Genomic DNA, 17,632 nt, shown 5'->3' with positions numbered 1-17,632 from the left:
CTCCTTCTTGCCTCCTCGGTTCAGTGCTGGAGATCGGACCCAAGGCTTCACACATCTGAGACAGGCACTCGGCCTCCTCGCTAGCTGGCCCTGGACCTTAGTGACTCCAGGCTTTGCTCTGGGTGTAGTAGAGCAACTTCAGGCCTGCTTTTTCACTTCCATCTTCCTTCCCTATAAATGGATGGTAGTATCTGCTTTGGTTTAGTATTAGAGGGTCAGTGAGGCAATTCATACCTGAATAGATGAAAACTGTAGAGTGTAAGTCACGTGAACTGTATGAGTTCCAAACTCATAGTTTGGATTTCCAAACCTACAGTCACTGTTTGGGAAATCCTACTTGGTCGCCTAGGAGTTCCGGATTGAGGCCGATGTGGCGTGTTTGTGTGTTCTCAGCACCCTGCTCCCCTTTATTTGAAGTGTGTGTGGCTGTGCACCCTCAGCGCACTCTCCCTGTATTCTCTGTGCAGCATTCCCTTCCACTTCCAGTGTCTGACATACCAGTCACATTTGTACAGGTCAGCTTTTGGGCAGCGGGGTAATGCAGCCCACTGAGCTCCTCAGGACTGTGGCTGTGTTTAGTGTGACATCGTAGTAGCTTATACCTAGCTGAAGAATGAACGGTAATTTAAAGAACTGTGCAATGGATTTCAGGTTATTTTGAAAGAAAGAGAGGAGAAGAAGGGACGTCTGACTGTGGAACACAGTGTTTTGGGAGCCGAGGAGCCAACAGAAACGCATTTGGACCTCACCAGTGACTTGCCTCAGGAGACTGTCTCCCAGGAAGGTAAGGGCACCTCTCTGCCATAGCTGTCTGCAGTGTTGCCACGGAGAGGAAGCCTTGCTGGCTGTGCCTCAAGCAGAAGTTGCACACTGTATTTTATGTACATGGATTTGCGTGGGGTTTTTTGAAGACAGATGGCTGAGAGGGTAGACAGGTGTTACATATCCGATCTCTGGCACTTTGGAGGCCAGATCCATCATTTGTGGTAACATCTCAAACATTAGGATCTTCCCAGTGTCTGGGACTCCTGGGATTATCATAAGACCTCTCGTTCATCAGCTTTTACATAGGGAACACTATTTACCAGTTGTTTTCTTTATAGGAATGTTTTTCAAATAATTTTTTATTGTTTTCCTTTTTTGCTTTGGGGGAATTAATACATAAGGCACAAGGAATAGAGAATTGCAAAGCAGAGCAAAGATTCTATTCATACCCAGGACATGTAATCCCAGCAGATAGGTTCTGTCTGGTACAGTAAGTAGCCACACAGTGTTTTGCAGCAGGGTAAATCTGATTTGCACAGAAGTCAAACAGGAGTTTCTCAGTACTTTTAGAAAAGTTTATTCATTTATCTAGGATGTGCTTGGCTTGGGTTCCCCTTTATTCTCAGTATGATTCCCCTTAGATTTATGTGTGCCCATTCATCCATTCATCCCTTTGATTTTGATTAATAGATACAAAAGGTCTTCAGTGAGTTGTAGAGGGAAGAGACAGGAAAACAGAATGATCAAAGGCTGATAATCTGGTAAACAGATAGGATTAATGTGTGACTTTGTTAATTATTAGATTTAATATACAAATTCAGTTCTTGAGTTTACCTGTTGAAGAGAAGCAGTAACTTAGTAAGAATTGATGGAGTTGATAGTTTGCATCTAAAAGTGTTGCTACCAAAGCACAGAAGCAAAGGCCAGATAAGTAGGTGGGGAAGAGGAGAGTCAGGAGAGGTGTCAGGAGATGGTAAGCAGGTGTGGGGTCTGGAGATTTGGGGAGTGTGAACAGGTGTGGGGCCTGGAGAATTGGGGAGGGTGAGCAGGTGTAGGTGTAGAGAGTTGGGGAGGGTGAGCAGGTGTGGGGCCTGAGGAGTCAGGAGAGAATGAGTGACATGAGATTGTCATTGCCACTACCAGATAGAATTAGAAAGATTTAAGAAACAGATGGCCAGATAGAGATGTGTAATAATGCTATGCAGAAAGGTACAGATCTCTGGGCAGCTGTGTCCTAGATAAGTTTGCTTCCCCATCTCCTCTGTGGAAACTTCTAAGTTGTGCTTGGTTTTCCTTGGGTATGATAGTATCTCAACTTCATTCTTTTAGTTTGTAAGAAATAATGATTTGTGATAGAAAAATACGTAACTTACTTACTCCAGAGAATTAGGTTATGACCCGAATTAGGGTATGTCTACCATCTAAGTTGTCTGTCCGCCTGGGGCTTCTTAGCATTTGAAGTTGTCAGGTACTTCCCTTTCACCTCTCATCTCCAGATACTGGACTGAGCATGCCCAGTGATGCTTCATTGTCTCCAGCAAGTCAGAACTCTCCGTACTGTATGACACCTGTGTCGCAAGGCTCTCCTGCCAGTTCTGGCATAGGCAGCCCGATGGCATCGTCAACGATAACCAAAATCCACAGCAAAAGATTTCGAGAGTAAGTTTTTTGTTTTTTTCTCCCAATATTGAGGTCAAACAGTTGAAGGATCTTGGTTGTTCTGAATTTGTATCCTTGTTACCTAGTAAGCAGAGCAAGGTGGAATGCAGAGGTTGGGCTGCTCTTCTCTTGTTTAACAGGGTTTGGGTCTATTTAAAGCAGTTCTGATGTCAGCATCCATGGAATGGAATTTCACAGTAGTAGGTTTTCTTTATCACATATGGTGTTTCTATCCCAGAATCCTGGCCTCTTACATCAGATGTATATTATAAATGCATGTTATGTATATGTGCATATAGAATGTAATGTGCCGTGGGTTTTGCCCCTCCAAATACTTTTGGGGTTGGGTTGTTTTTTTGTTTTGTTTTGTTTTTTTTTTCATATTATACAGGTACTTTGAAAAGCTTGCTAATCAGTTAATAACATATAATAGGTTTCTTCTCTAAGATCCTGAGTCTGTCACATAAAGCCATGTCATTTTGTTCCTATTTGTTTTCATTTTTGTAGTGCTAGAGATTGAATTCAGGGCCTCTTGCTTCCTGGTCAAGTGTTTGACCACTGAGCAACACAGTCAACCCAAGCTCTTACTTGTAAGCAAATATGTCTAGGTTTAAGAATTAGGATAATTAGGGAATCACTAAGCTAACTACTGTGACATATTTTAGTGTTTGTGTGGATGAAGTGGTTTTACCTTTAAAAATGACTTCTGAAGGAATCCTGGAGTGAGAGTCAGTGTGGTCTGGCAGCCTCTGCCCTGTTCTGCTCGCTCCTCAGCTCTAGCGTTTGAGCAGAAGCCTCTCTTCAGGCTCTGAGCAGCTAATTATATGTCAGGCAGCAGATGTGGAGCAAATGAAACACATGGAGAATAAATTACATATGTATGAAACGAACAGCTTGAAACAGGAAAGAAAATGTAGTTTGATGTTGAATCCTTTGAGTGTTTATGATGGTTAATCTTTCCTCAATCCACCCATTTCTATCTTCTGAAATTGTGTCCTACTTGCTTAAACATTTTCATGCAAAATGTGACATTCCCTGGACATGTTTTCCACCGTATGACGTAGACTACCTGCCTCTGGTGGAGGTGAGATAAGAGTTAGGATGGTCGATCGATGGTCCACAAGTCAACTTGGATGACTTCTCACCCTGCAGTTAAGTGCACAGCGACCACACACTTTGTTTTTCTGATAGAGCTGACATGTTCAGATGACCTCTGATTGCTCTGTTGGATGTAAAAGCCGTGACTTTTACCCCAAGGCCTCAGTTTACCTATTGAGTTCATCATCCATAACCATAGGTTTTCAGAACCTCTAACTAAACTTATTTTCGTTATTGGAAAGGCTTTCATGGTTGAGACTTATCCAGGCTCAAAGGATGAAGTGTTTTTAGGTTTTTTGGCATGTTTTATAACCTTTTTTTCTTTTAGCAAAAGGTTTATTGGGTATACTGTAAGGACCAATGGGCTATGCAGTAACAAGAACTGTCCACCGCCTTGATTTTTTTCTTTAATGTAGCCCGTGAAGGGGTGAGTTTCATTATGGCATGTTCATACCTAGGTATCATTATGCTTTGTGCTCATTTGTGACCTTCTCCAGCTGCCTCCCTTTCCTATGGCCCACCTTACACTGCTTCACTTTCTGGTCCCAGACAGTCCTCTTCTCACATCACAACATTCCATTACCTTAGCTGAGTGTGATGGCACACGCCTTTAATCCCAGCACTCCAGAGGCAGAGGCAGATCTCTGTGAGTTCGAGGCCTGCCTGGTGTGCATAGTGAATTCCAGGACAGCCAGGTCTACGTGGTTGACCTGTCTTCAAAAACAAAAACAAACATTTCATTACCTTCTGTTTTCCTCCCTCTTCGATCCTTTTCTACTTTCATGACTTGTACTCCAGTGTGCGCCTGTGCACACACACAAACTTAAATCTAAATTCTACATAAGAGAAAGCATTCAGTATTTGTCTGAATCCGTTACTTTACTTAGCATAATGATTGCTAGTTCCATCTGTTTTCTTGCAAATGTCTTGATTTTATTTTTCTAGGCAGCTGAATAAAATTCCAGTATATATTAATAAATTTCTATCAATTTCATTTAGCCATTCGTGTTGGAAAGCATCTAGGCTGGTTCCATTTCTTAACTGATAGGATAGTATGGCGATAACATGGGTACACATTGATCTCTTTGCTCTGTTAACTTGGAGTTCTTCAGGTTTACACCCAGGAATGGGATAGCCGAGCCCTGTGTGTGGCAGCTCTGATTTCCATGGTGCTGCACCAGTTCCCACTGTCAGCAGTGTCGGGACTCCTCTTCTCCTAAGCGGATGAATTGTTACTAAGAAATTTAGAGAAGCGCATTGTTTTCCTACTAGAGGCACTGCTAGTATTTATCACAGGGACATAAAAACTGTGACCGCTCAGAAAGCCAGCATTCGGTTTGTATCGTTAGGAAGTTAGTAATTAGGAGCTCGGTAGTACTTCCCTGAGGCAGCCTGTCCTGGACTAAAAGGTACTTAGTTGAAATTCACAAGCAAAGATAATCAGTATTGCTGTTTTTCTGATTGACGTGTTTAAAAATTGTACAGACTGATGACTTTTTATAAAAATGCCATGTTGGATGTATTCTCCCTCAAAGATATTTCCTAATGTAAGTCTGTAATTACAGGAAATGAATTAGGATGGAATGACCTGGTTCTTTGCTTTCTTGCCAGATATTGTAATCAGGTTCTCTCTAAAGAAATCGATGAATGTGTGACCCTCCTTCTGCAAGAGCTTGTCAGTTTCCAGGAGCGCATCTACCAGAAGGACCCCGTGAGAGCCAAAGCCAGGCGGCGGCTGGTCATGGGGCTGAGGGAGGTCACCAAGCACATGAAGCTGAACAAGATCAAGTGTGTCATCATTTCCCCAAACTGTGAGAAGATCCAGTCAAAGGGTGTGTACACTTGCCGCAGAAATGTTTATCATTTCTTCGTTAGCATTGTAGGGAATTGAAACAAGCCCTGCACCCGGGAACACGTCTATCTGTACAATACAGTTATGGAATAAATGTTGAGCATGAGAAGTCTTCCAATACCTAAACTTAAGTAGGTGTGATTAAGACAGGATTCTAAAGGGAATCCTTGTGTGTAAACGTTGAGCTCCCAAGTATCTCTCTTCTTACTGTGACCAGACCAGAACAAGTCAGGTGCATCACTTTGCATCTGTAGGTTCTTCTCTGAAAACTTTACATAACCTTTCTTTAATGATTTTTCCTCATTAAAAACAATTAGAAAAAGCTGGGCAGTAGAAGCACATGCCTTTAAACCTAAAACTGGAGAGGCAGAGGCAGTCAGATCTCTGTGAGTTCAAAGCCAGCCAGGTCTACAAAGCAAATTCCAGGACGGCCAGAGCTACACTGAGAAACTCTGTCTCAAATAAATAAATAAATAAACAAATAAATAAATAAAATACAATTAGAAAAAAGGTAAAGATATCAGCTCCTGCTTATGGTGGAGATTTGTCTCCTAGAAACCAGTGGTTACATAGTATCTGAGGGAGGGTTTTTATTGCTGTGATAAAACACCATAGCCAAAATCAGCCTGAGGAGGAAAAGGTTCATTTCACCTTACATCTTATAATTCTTCATTCGGGGAAGTCAGGAGAAGAACTCAAGGCAGTAGGCTGGAGACGGGTGCTGATGCAGATGCCATGAAGGAGTGCTGCTTACTGGCTTGCTCCTCCCCATGGTTTCCTTAGCCTTGCCTTCTTAGAGAACCCAGGACCACCAGCACAGGGATGTCCTCACCCAGTGTGCTGAGCCCTCCCACATGAATCACTAATTAAGAACGTGCACATCAGCTTACCCAGAGGCGTTTTCTTAATTGGGGTTCCCTCTTGTCAAATGTCTCTAGCTTGTGTCAAGTTGACATAAAGCTATCCAGCACACACAGAAAGGCTCTTGGTGAGCTAGCATGTGAGTACATCACCTGGTACGCAGCCCTGCTTGACGTGGTGCTGGAGCAGGCAGATCGAGGCATCGGTAGCAGTGGTAGACATTTGTACAGAGAAAACACCAATGCCACCTTGTTCATCTGTCTACCTAAATATGGGCAGTTGTTACTGGAGCTCAGCCTGTGAAAAAAAGAATTAGCTCCTATTAACCATTTCAACTAATCTCTCCATAATAAATGTTTGTTGCATTGAAACTTGATTCCTACTCTGCTAACCCTTCTAGATAGAGAAAATAAAATACTGGGTTTGAAGGAATTTGGGATTTAATTTTGAAGAAAGACAAGTGTGTGTGTGTGTTAGAGAGAGAGTGTGTGTGTGTGTGTGTTACAGAGAGAGTGAGAGTGTGTGTGTGTGTGTGAGAGTGTGTGTGTGAGAGAGAGAGTGTGTGTGTGTATGTGAGAGAGAGAGAGTGTGTGTGTGTGTGTGTGTGTGTGTGTTACAGTTCAAGTAAGACATTGCTTTGCTGCAGTACTCTGTTTTTTTAGCCTGGTTAGCTCCGACATGAAGGTGATTGAATGGATGCCTCTCCATATTGATTTCCTTAGGTGGCCTGGATGAGGCCCTCTACAATGTCATAGCCATGGCCCGGGAACAGGAGATTCCTTTTGTGTTTGCCCTTGGAAGGAAAGCTTTGGGACGCTGTGTGAACAAGCTGGTTCCTGTTAGTGTTGTGGGAATCTTCAACTATTTCGGTGCTGAGGTAAGAAATTAGGAGACAGGATCAGGGAGGTGGTTCAGTCAGTAAATGACCTTCATTCTGATCCCTGGCACCGGCCTCAAGCCAGGCAAAGTGGTGCACACTTGTCCTCACAGCCCTGGGGAGCCAGAGACAAGGGTCTCTGGGGCCAGTGAGAGAGCCAGTCTAGTAGACGAGATGACTGGCCCTGAGGAACAGCTCCTGCCATTGGCCTCACACACACACACACACACACACACACACACACACACACACACACACTTACACACACTTGGGAGGCATACTCTCTTTCTCCGTCCTGTTAACACATGCTAAGAGTGAGTTAGTGACTCAGAGGAGTGGACCAGAGCTGCTTTCTTCAATATTTTCTTCTCCTGCCTTATATCCTTTAGTTTCTGACTGTTTCTGTCTGTCCTGCTTATAATACCTATTTTAATATCAAAACCATACATCTTCATGCCTATTTTTTTAGTGGTTTCATTTAAATGCGTGGTTTGTTACATACTACAAATAACACTTGTCATTATTAGTGGTCCATGAAGGGACTGCTTTTAAACATTCTTCTTCCTCTATAAAAGCAAATAGTAAGCATGTGTTTGGTGGCTGGCTGCAGCATTTCCTGCCCTAGAAGTCAGCACAGTTGAGGCCCTCTGAGCAGCCCAGGGGCGCTTTCTGCCATGCTCTGATCCCGACGTCATGGCTGTACCTCGATGAGAATGAAGAAAGCTTGTTGGGCTTCTCTCTGTAACACGAATTCCTTTTAATACAAACCTAGAACCAGATATTGGGTGAAAGCTGAAAGATCAGAGAAGCAGAGCAAGCCACAGCCACTACCTCTTACCTCACCGACTCCTCAGTCTGAAAGAGCCTTAGTTCCTGTCTCCTCATGCCTTATATACCTTTCTCGGCCTACCATATTACTCACTTCGTATTGCTGGGATTGAAGGCATGTGACTTCCCACATACTGGGATTAAAGGTGTGAGATCTCAAGTACTGGAATTAAAGGTATGTGTCACCACTGCCTGGCTCTGTTTTTCTCCTAGACTGAGCCAATCTCATGTAGTCCAGGGTGGCTTTGAACTCATAGAGATCCAGATGGATCTCTGCCTCCCAAGTGCTTAGGATTAAAGGCGTGTGCCACCACTGCCTTGCTTCTGTGTTTAATCTAGTGGCTTGTTCTGTCCTCTGATCTTCAGGCAAATTTTATTTAATACACAATATATCACCACATTTCCGATTGTCTTAAAATACAGTTTTATGTATAAAATTCAACATATTCTGTATCAAGCCATGTTTAGAGTCTCTTACTAAACAGGACATTAAAACATTTGCCAGGAATGCCAGGCATAGTGGTGCACACCTTTAATCCCAGTGCTTGGGAGGCAGAGGCAGGCGATCTCTGTGAGTTTCAGGACAGCTGGAGCTACATAGTGAAACCCTGTCTCGAAAAAACAAAACAAAACCTAGCAATTACGAAAACCATTTCCTGGGAGTGAGGTCTTTTTGAATGATGGTCTGGGAAGCACTAGGCTTTGTCATAGGGGTTGTCTCTTTCGGTTCCTGAGGGTGTCATGAGATAGAGCTATTGAAGTGTAGCTGTAGTGCTCTGTAAATACTGCCGTTTTATTAAACATAGGACTGCCCCCATTTCCACTCCATTTCACTTCAGGTATTTATTTCATTCATACTGATTTTGTTCTACTGAGGGAGGAGGTTTAGGTTACTCTATTTCCAGGCTCTCTATTCTGTTTTTATAATTTACCCTTGGCTCAGTAATCATGCTTACCTATTAGGTTATATTTTAATCATCGTCAGGCCCTAACCATCTATACAAATCAACTTCCTTTTAGCCTCTTTTCAGTTCTTCCCACAAGTGAGCATTGCAGAAAGGTTGGGTTTTTTGTTTGTTTTTTTTTGTTTTGTTTGGTTTGGTTTGGTGGGTGAAAATAGGGTCTCACTATATAGTTCTGGCAGGCCTGGAATTCACAGAGCTCTGCCTGCCTCTGTCTGGATTAAAGGTATCTATCTGTCAGCACACTTGGCTAGAGGACTTTAAATTCCGTTGGAAACTGCCATCTTCTCTACCCCTGACCATCTCCCTCCACATGCTCATTCCCTCATGTTCTAACCCAAGTAAGACCATCCCTGCCCCAAACCAGCCCTATGTTGCTCTGTGTCTCCCTTAATTGTGTTCACAGACTCAGCTAGTCCAAACTGCCCTCCCCTCCCTCACAGAACTGTACCCGTTTTGAGTTCCTCAGTGATGCCCACAGTCAGATGTAATGTCTTCTTTAAAAGCTACAGTGTTGTTAATTGGTGTTGTGTTGTTTTGTAAACAAAAAGTTCCAAACCTCTGCAGGTGCCGGTCATACACAAGTTTCTGTAAGAGGAGAGTTGATGCCTGCGGGTCTTACTCTGTAGTGCCGACTAAGGGGGGTGTTTGCTGAACCTTTGAAATGTATTGCATTTAGAAGCTACTGTTAGAATCAGCTGTCTCAACCCTATGAGTATTCATAAGCCACGTGTGTGTTAGGTGCATTTTGTAAGGTTCTGTGGTTTACTAACTGTCCAAATCTCATCAGGACTGAAAATGTAAAAAACTTAATAAAAAAAATGACTGGTCACAGAGGAACCTCTGTCTCTTTAGAGCCTGTTTAATAGACTGGTGGAGCTCACCGAGGAAGCCAGGAAGGCCTATAAGGACATGGTTGCTGCGACAGAGCAGGAGCAAGCGGAGGAAGCCCTGAAGAGCGTGAAGACGGTGCCTCACCACATGGGCCACTCCCGGAACCCCTCTGCGGCCAGCGCCATTTCTTTCTGCAGTGTTATTTCTGAACCCATTTCCGAAGTGAATGAAAAGGAGTATGGTAAGGTGTCCCATACTGTTTTAAGTGAAATAATTAAGTGGCCCAAACCATTTTGTATATAGTCTTCCATTGTATTTCTTGTTTGTTTTTATCCTTTTTTTTTTTTTAAAGTCTGGCCTTGAACTCACTGTGTGGATAAGGGTGACCTTGAACTTCAGACACCTCCCACCCCCCAACCCCATCTTTATCTCCCAAGTTCTCAGATTGCTGGTGTGTTCTACCACACACAGTTCATAAAACACTGGGGAGCAAGCCCAGAACTCCATGCAAACTAAGCAAGGACTCCATCAACTGAGCCACATCGCCAGCCCATATATTCTTATTCTTGATTAATATTATTTGGCTTAAAATTTAGTTTAATAAAAGACACATAGAATAAATAAAAAGAAAGTAAAAAAATCAGTTTAAACATTATTATTAAGAATAGAATATTTGGCTGGGCATGGTAGCACACGCCTTTAATCCCAGCTCTTGAGAGACAGAGACAAGTGGATCTCTATGAGTTCCAGGGCCAGCCTGGTCTACATAGCAAGTTCTAGGACAATCAGGGCTACTGAGACTGCCCTTTTAAGACCCTGGAATTTAATCACATTTTGTCTTAGTCACTTGTTCCATTGCTGTGAAGAGACACCATGACCATAGAAACTTATATAGGAAAGCATTTAGGTGGGGGCTGGCTTACAGTTTCAGAGGTTAGTCCACTATCATCATGGTGGGGAGCATGGAGGCGTTCAGGCAGGTATTAAAGCAGTAGCTGAGAGTTACAACCAGGTCCATAGACAGAGAGACTGACAGACACTGGGCCTGGTGTGGGCTTTTGAAAGCACAAAACCCTCCGACAGTGACACAGTTCTTCCAAAAGGCCACACCTCCCCTGAGGCTTCTGGCTGGGCAGCGGTGGCACACACCTTTCGTCCCAGCACTTGGGAAGCCTTAGTTTGTATTTTTAACATTCTACCTAAGAAGTGATGCTAAATGCTAAACCTCTCTTTAGGAAAAAGAAAAGCTGATGGAAGGAAATGCAAATGTGGCTTTAAGGCTTTATTTTTCATAATTAAATATATATGAAATAATAACTTATTTTTAATTTCTAAAATTATATTTATTGTGTGTGTATGTGCATGATAGGCTGTGGCACACCTATGCCATAGTATGTTCGATGGTGTTAGAGTACAGTTTTGTGAAGTCACTTCTCCATGGTTTCCAGGGATTAAATGCAGGTTACCAGTCTTTAATAGCTGATTTTAAAGATGTTAGACCAGGCTGGCCTCGAACTCACAGAGATCCGCCTGCCTCTGCCTCCTGAGTGTTGGAATTAAAGGCATGTGCCACCACCGCCTGGCCTGGTGATGCACACCTTTAATCCCAGCACTTGGGAGGCAGACGAAGTTGAATCTCTGTGAGTTCAAGGCCAGCCTGGTCTACAGAGCAAATTTCAGGACAGCTAAGGCTACGCAGAGAAACCCTGTCTCCCCCTCTCCCCCCAGAATGTTATTTACTGTGTGGCAGCCACAACAGATGTGGTGGGAGTGAGGGAGGAATGATGAGATGGAATAGCAAACAGGAAGTGCTTTTGAATGGTTATGTAAAGTGCGGTGGGTTCAGTCAGTGGACATCTGTCTCCAGGTCAGGAAGGAAGGCTCCGAGGAGTGGCCATCAGGACTTCCGCAGAGCAGTGTATGCTAAGGCATGGCTTATCCTATGATGACTGCAGGGACAGTGAGGATTTAATGATACTCGGGGTAGCTTGCATGGTCGGGGGGCAGGATGCAGTGGGACCAGAAAGACAGGTAAGCAAGGTCAGGTCATGAGGGGCTCAGAAGAACTGAGGAGTCTGCCTCTTGTCTTAAGGACATCCAAAGCCAGTCGGAGACAAAGCCAGCTTGCAAAATAAGCTAGGGACATACAGCAAATGGACGGAGAGATTGAGGCCTGGGTTAAGACAGCAGTGACCAGATGTAGTTTTTGAGCTAAGTGGTACAAAGGACTGAGTTCGATGGGATAGAGGCGTAGAATAAGGAAGAAAGGTAGGCCAAGGGTTACCAACCGGGTTCTTGTGCTTTTACACTGTGAAGGATTGTGTTACTAAGGAGGTGAGCATGTAGGAGGGTGGACTGCCTCCATAGTAGGAGTGAGGGTCAGAGGATCTGGCCTGTGCCGAAGCAGCTGCAGGGAAGGAAGGCTGGTTGGTTGTTTCCCTTTCTGTATCCCCTGTCCTGACGAAGTGCCCAGTATCGTCTGCACTGATGTGTGTGTGTGTGTGTGTACTTGTGGCCAGTAAAGCTGATATGTATTGGGTGTGGTGTTCTCTTTTCACTGCTACATGATGATGGTATTTATTACTCCTGTAAATGCAAATGACTACAAGATAATTGGATATTGTTATTTAAAAAATAAACCTGGAGAAGAGGGAGAGCCGCACTCATCCTGGAGTCCTAGTCGGTAAAGATGATTTTGTCAACGCTGTTGTATAACACACTGTGTAAGCCGAGTTACATGTGTTATAAGTCAGATTTTCCAGAAGCTAGAAATACATGTTAGATTGGTTGTGTATAAATGAAACATATGACCCAAATTGTAGCTGATGTGCTTTTCCAAACCCTTGAGGTGAGAATTTTTTTTGTTGGACATCTTGGCTGTAATGCCTGTGAGTTGGGGGTCCTGGAAGTCAGCATAGCTGTAGAGGACGCGGACACCGAGAGTCAGTGCTCTGGCTTTCGTTTGTAGGTTTTACACCTGAGCATCAGTAGCTCTGCTGCATATGGTCTCTCCTTCCGGACACAGTGGTGCATTCTGTCTCTTAGTTTTTCGTTTGAAGGCACATTGCTTTGAACGTTTTTATAACATTTAAACTCATTGTAGAACAAACTAAGTGTTTAATTGTCTCACTAAGTTGCTGAGCCAGCAAATTTCTGTAGGTTATTCCTGTCCCTTATTGTGGTGTAAGTTCCATGATTCTGAAACAGTGCTTCTGATTCTCAAAAATGTGTTCCTATTTGTAGAAACTAATTGGAGAAGCATGGTCGAGACTTCAGATGGCTTAGAAACATCCGAGAACGAGAAGGAGCTTCCCTGTAAGCACGGCCCTTCTGAGAAGCCCAGTAAACTCGCACTCGACACAACCCTTGTGAGTAAGCCGCCGCCGCTGGCAGCGGGCAGCACTACCTCAGCGCCAAGCCAGGGGAAAGCCGTAAGTGACAAGGATGACCTGAAGCCAGATGACCTGGAGTGGGCCTCCCAGCAGAGCACAGAGACGGGCTCCTTGGATGGCAGTTGCCGAGATCTTTTGAATTCCTCCATCACCAGCACCACCAGCACGCTTGTACCTGGTATGCTTGAAGAAGAGGATGATGAAGAAGAGGAAGAGGAGGAAGATTATACTCATGAACCCATATCAGTAGAAGTACAACTCAACAGTAGAATTGAGTCCTGGGTCTCGGAGACCCAGAGGACTATGGAAACGCTTCAGCTCGGCAAGGCCCTGCCTGGCTCCGAGGAAGACAACGCAGAGCAAAGCGGAGAGGAATCGGCAGAAGCACTTGAGGGGCTGGAATCGGGAGTGGACAGTGAGACCTGGACCCCTGACCAGCAGCCGAAACCCAGCAACTCCGGGAACAAAGAGCACTCTGACTCCAGTTCTGCTCCCCCAAATCTATAACTCAGGAAGTGTCAGCTGTCACCAGCTGTGTCTGGCTGCAGCCCTCTATCTGACGCTCCATCTCAACATTTTCCACTGTCCAGTTATTTACTGTGTTTTTAATTCCCAACAGACCTTTTGTAGCTCCTGCCTATTTTGTTACGATCTCTAGCTTCGCTTTTAACTAGTGTCCAAGTCTATTTCTAAGAGTTGTGTAGAAAATTCAGACTTCTTTCAACTTACTTTGTACTGAAAAATAATGATTAAAGAAAGAAGACCAAATTCTAAAGAAAAAAATAAACAACTAATGGCTAGTTAAGATGATTTTACAAACTAAAGATTGAGATTATAAGGACCAGTGTTTGGTTGCAGACTCCATCTCCTTCAGGATAATTTGTCTGTTGGAGTGATGTAAGCTGCTTTTGAAAAGTGCTGGAGGGGACTAAAAGTCAAGGGCAGCAAGGCTGCCCAGCATGTGTATTCAAAAATGGATGCAGATTTTGCTTGGTCCGCAATGTTTATTTCAGAAGCCACTGGCCATTGTAACCTACAAAAGTCGGGATGGGCTGAAACAGCCTGCAGGAGTTAGGTGAGCTCTGGAGCCTTACCATGCTGGCCTCGTTGTGGAAAGGGATAGATGTTTGTAAGAGCAGTCACCATGGTGCGACTTGCCAGGTTCTATCTAACACTTGCCTCTTACCTCAGGAATGCTCTTGTACATAGTATGTAAAGTTAGGCAGACAATGACAGGTGACTAGTGTACAGGTTTGTATGACCACAGCACTTCCCATGGACACCGGAAGCAAGGTTATTCTGCTGTGTTCTACTGCTTGTTTTTGCTTTAGGACCCTCTTGTTTTGAGGCATGGATCTGTTTGCATATTCAAACAAATCCACATTGTAAGTCATTTCATCTTTTAAAATGCACCTTCTTCATGGCAAGAACCACAGTTCCAGGAAGTCAGGGAAAGTCCTTTTGCACAGTTTGTGACATGTTCCGGTAAGGCTTGGAAGAAGCTGTAGAAGAAAAGAGAAGGTTATTCTAATTGTGCAGATCCTTCAGATGATTTATCATATGCAAACATATGCAGAAATTAATTTTATTCATGGTTATTTATCTCTACCCTTCTCGACTGTGTGTGTGTGTTTGGAAGAATCTTAACTTAATGAGCTGTTCCGTTTGCTGTCCACCTGTCACCTGGATTCTGCTGTCCGCAAGTTTCTATAAGGAGGTGGAAGAATCATACATCACCGTCTTTTGTCTTCATCTCCTTTCCTTCACCCCAGCTACCAGTACACAGATAGACACATGAGCTTTCTCCCTACGAGCTCCCAGAAGCAGGCAGCAGCCAGGAGTACTCATCCCCTGGTCATGCCATGCAGGACTTTGCCTCTCGGAGACAGGAGACAAGTTAGAGAAAGTCTTTGCTGAAATAATTGGGACCTACTGTGGAGCTCTGAGGTTTTATAATGCTGGAGAGATGAGATCCTTGGTTGATGGCATAGTATTTGCAAATTGTGAAAGTTTAGGAGCATTGCTTTATTTAAAATAAATGTCAGTCAACTTGATTAGTGTGCTAAAGGGGACAGTAGTATACCGTCCAGTCTAAACTGTTGTCCAGTGTAGACTCTAGGCACTAATCATCTGATTCTTCTGTTAGACGTAAGGAATGAAGCTGACAGAGTGGTTTTCATGGGCCGATTCTTACTGTCTGCATATTTGAAAGCCTTAACTTGTTTAAAGAGATGATAGAGGTTTTGAACGACTGGCAATCTTGAAAGTGGATTTGAAAACTTTTCCTACTTTTCATGATGTTATTTTCCTGTTGATGTCAGTAGTTCAGATCGCTCTTGATCTTGAGGTAGTGGCTTTTCAAAGATTTCTTGTATATTTTATTCTCTTCTGGACGTGGATCATCATTTTAGAGTTTGGACACTTGTACCAAAAGAGAAGTTGAGGAAATCTTGGAAACGCCAGCAACTTACTTTTGCTGTAGTTGTCAGAAGTGCAGTGAGTGCCCTCTCAGAGGCAGTGGCTTTCCTGCCACAAATCTAAGGGACCACAGACTTTATACAGGAAACTGGTCACTTCTAGAGGACAGCCCAAAATTTATCAAAGGAAGTTCTACCACGCTGAATAACCTTAAATACGCATCAGCAATGTCTTTATAATCTGTTTCCTTTGGGTAAATTTGGGGCTGTTGGTGTATATTGAATTCCAGGCTTTAGAGGAGGTATGAGAAATAGGAAAGTCTTATTTTTGGAAGTAGGTGTCATTCACTCTTTGAGACTTAGCAGTAAATCTAATGGTAAGAATACGAGTTTATCGGCACAAGAATTAAAAACTGATTTTTTCCTTAGTGTGTAGATGTAGTTTTACTGGCAATAATTAGTGGTAGATTTCTGTCAGTACATGAACTACAGTATAAATTACGCTCCCCCGGTTTGACTCCCTCTTTGGTAGGCTTGCTTGTTGTGAAGATCACTCCTCAAAGGCAGATGTTCATAATAGCTTAATTGGTTTTAATCTTTGTAAATGATGTAATATAATTTCTTTTGACTAAACATGGAAAAATAACATGTGTTATACATTGAAAAGTTTTTACAGGCTTTGACTGGAATCATTTTTGAAGAGACGGTATTTTATATGCTTCCAGTATTTGGAAAAGAATTAGTCAAAAGGAATTCAAATAATTTAAATATTGACAAATTAATATCCAAATAACATACTTGTGTGATTTTTTTAATAACCAGGGGAAAGTGGGGGTGGGTGGGAATTACAATGTGCAAATAAAGAGTGACCTTTGCATTCATTTTCGACTCTTAACACAAAACTGCTAAATCGTAACACATTGTTACTCTAATACATGTATAAAGTATTACTGTTTGTAAAGCTGCTGTTTGCTTAAGAAATTATCATGTAAGTATTTTCTGTACATTGTGCCAACAGATTAGAACATTAATTTAATTTGCTGAAAGCTTATCCTTTTATTTAAATTTTTTTCTGTGGAATATTTTATTTGCAAACATCTTTCTTCCTCCCTTCTCCCTTTCAGCCTTTGTACACATCATAGATTCTGCAGAATCTAAACCTGAACCCTGTTTAATGATAACATTTAAACTTGGTTGGCACATCACACCTTAAAAGTATTTGGGGTTTTTTTTGTAATTTAATTTCTAAATATACCACCTGAATTTATAATTTAATGTCTTCATTGTAATGCTCTAATAAAAACTAGCAAAATTAGTGGATTATACCAAAAGAGGATTTCTGTGTCCTTTTTCTGTGTGAAGGATAAACATTGTCTCACATTCTGAGGTTAATAACAGCCTTTTTGCACTTTGTAAGTACTAGTGGGGTCTTCTCTGCTAATAAAGTGGTTATTGAAATGCATTCTGATGTCACGCCAGCTCCTTGATCCCCCCTGTGCATGATGACTAAGGATTTGCCTGCCTTGTCGCTTACATTCACACGGCTTTGCCAGGATTCTCATGGAGCAATATCAATCTCTATGGAGGGGTCCGCATGATCTGTGGCACCCACCTGTCTTCTGTAGATCCCTCCTTTCCCCCATGTGACCCTCAGGGCTCACAGCAGCCATCATGTTCCAGGCAATGCAATGGTGGAGAAACGAAGAACTAGCCAAGACCCCACAGCCAGTAAGTGGCAGATCTGGAATTCAAACTCTAGCCATGGCTTTACTGTTGTGGAATAATCATTTTGTACACTGTGAAGATGTGTCTTTGCCAAGGCGCCTTCTGAATGGCTTAATGAAGAGCTGAATAGCCAATAGCTAGGCAGGAAGAGGTCAGGCAGGACCTCTGGACCGAGAGAAGAGATGATTCTAGGTGCGAGAGAGACACCAGAGGAGAAGGAGAGGAAGCAGGACATGCAGGAGGAGAGGTAAAAGCCATGACCCATGTGACAGCATGTAGCTTGTAGATGAATTTCTAAATGGTCTTATTAAATAAAAAACACGGAGCCAAATATAGGAGTGAAAGCCTTAGATCAGGGAAAT

General features: G+C 43.0%; 1 protein-coding gene across 1 annotated transcript in view; it reads left to right on the top strand.

The window, feature by feature from the left end:
• Secisbp2l (SECIS binding protein 2 like) overlaps positions 1-16,876 on the top strand; it is a 50,222-nt gene extending 33,346 nt beyond the window's left edge. The window contains exons 13-18 of the mRNA XM_059261308.1: positions 652-784; positions 2,262-2,424; positions 5,134-5,354; positions 6,958-7,112; positions 9,758-9,977; positions 12,980-16,876. Of these exons, the coding sequence (XP_059117291.1) occupies positions 652-784; positions 2,262-2,424; positions 5,134-5,354; positions 6,958-7,112; positions 9,758-9,977; positions 12,980-13,635 (1,548 nt within the window). The 3' untranslated portion in view covers positions 13,636-16,876. The remainder of the gene's footprint in view (positions 1-651; positions 785-2,261; positions 2,425-5,133; positions 5,355-6,957; positions 7,113-9,757; positions 9,978-12,979) is intronic.
• The last annotated feature ends 756 nt before the right edge of the window (positions 16,877-17,632 follow it).

The sequence above is a fragment of the Peromyscus eremicus genome, chromosome 4 (assembly GCF_949786415.1).
Source record: "Peromyscus eremicus chromosome 4, PerEre_H2_v1, whole genome shotgun sequence".
Classification (NCBI taxonomy): Eukaryota; Metazoa; Chordata; class Mammalia; order Rodentia; family Cricetidae; genus Peromyscus; species Peromyscus eremicus.
This window is presented reverse-complemented; position numbering and strand designations above follow the sequence as displayed.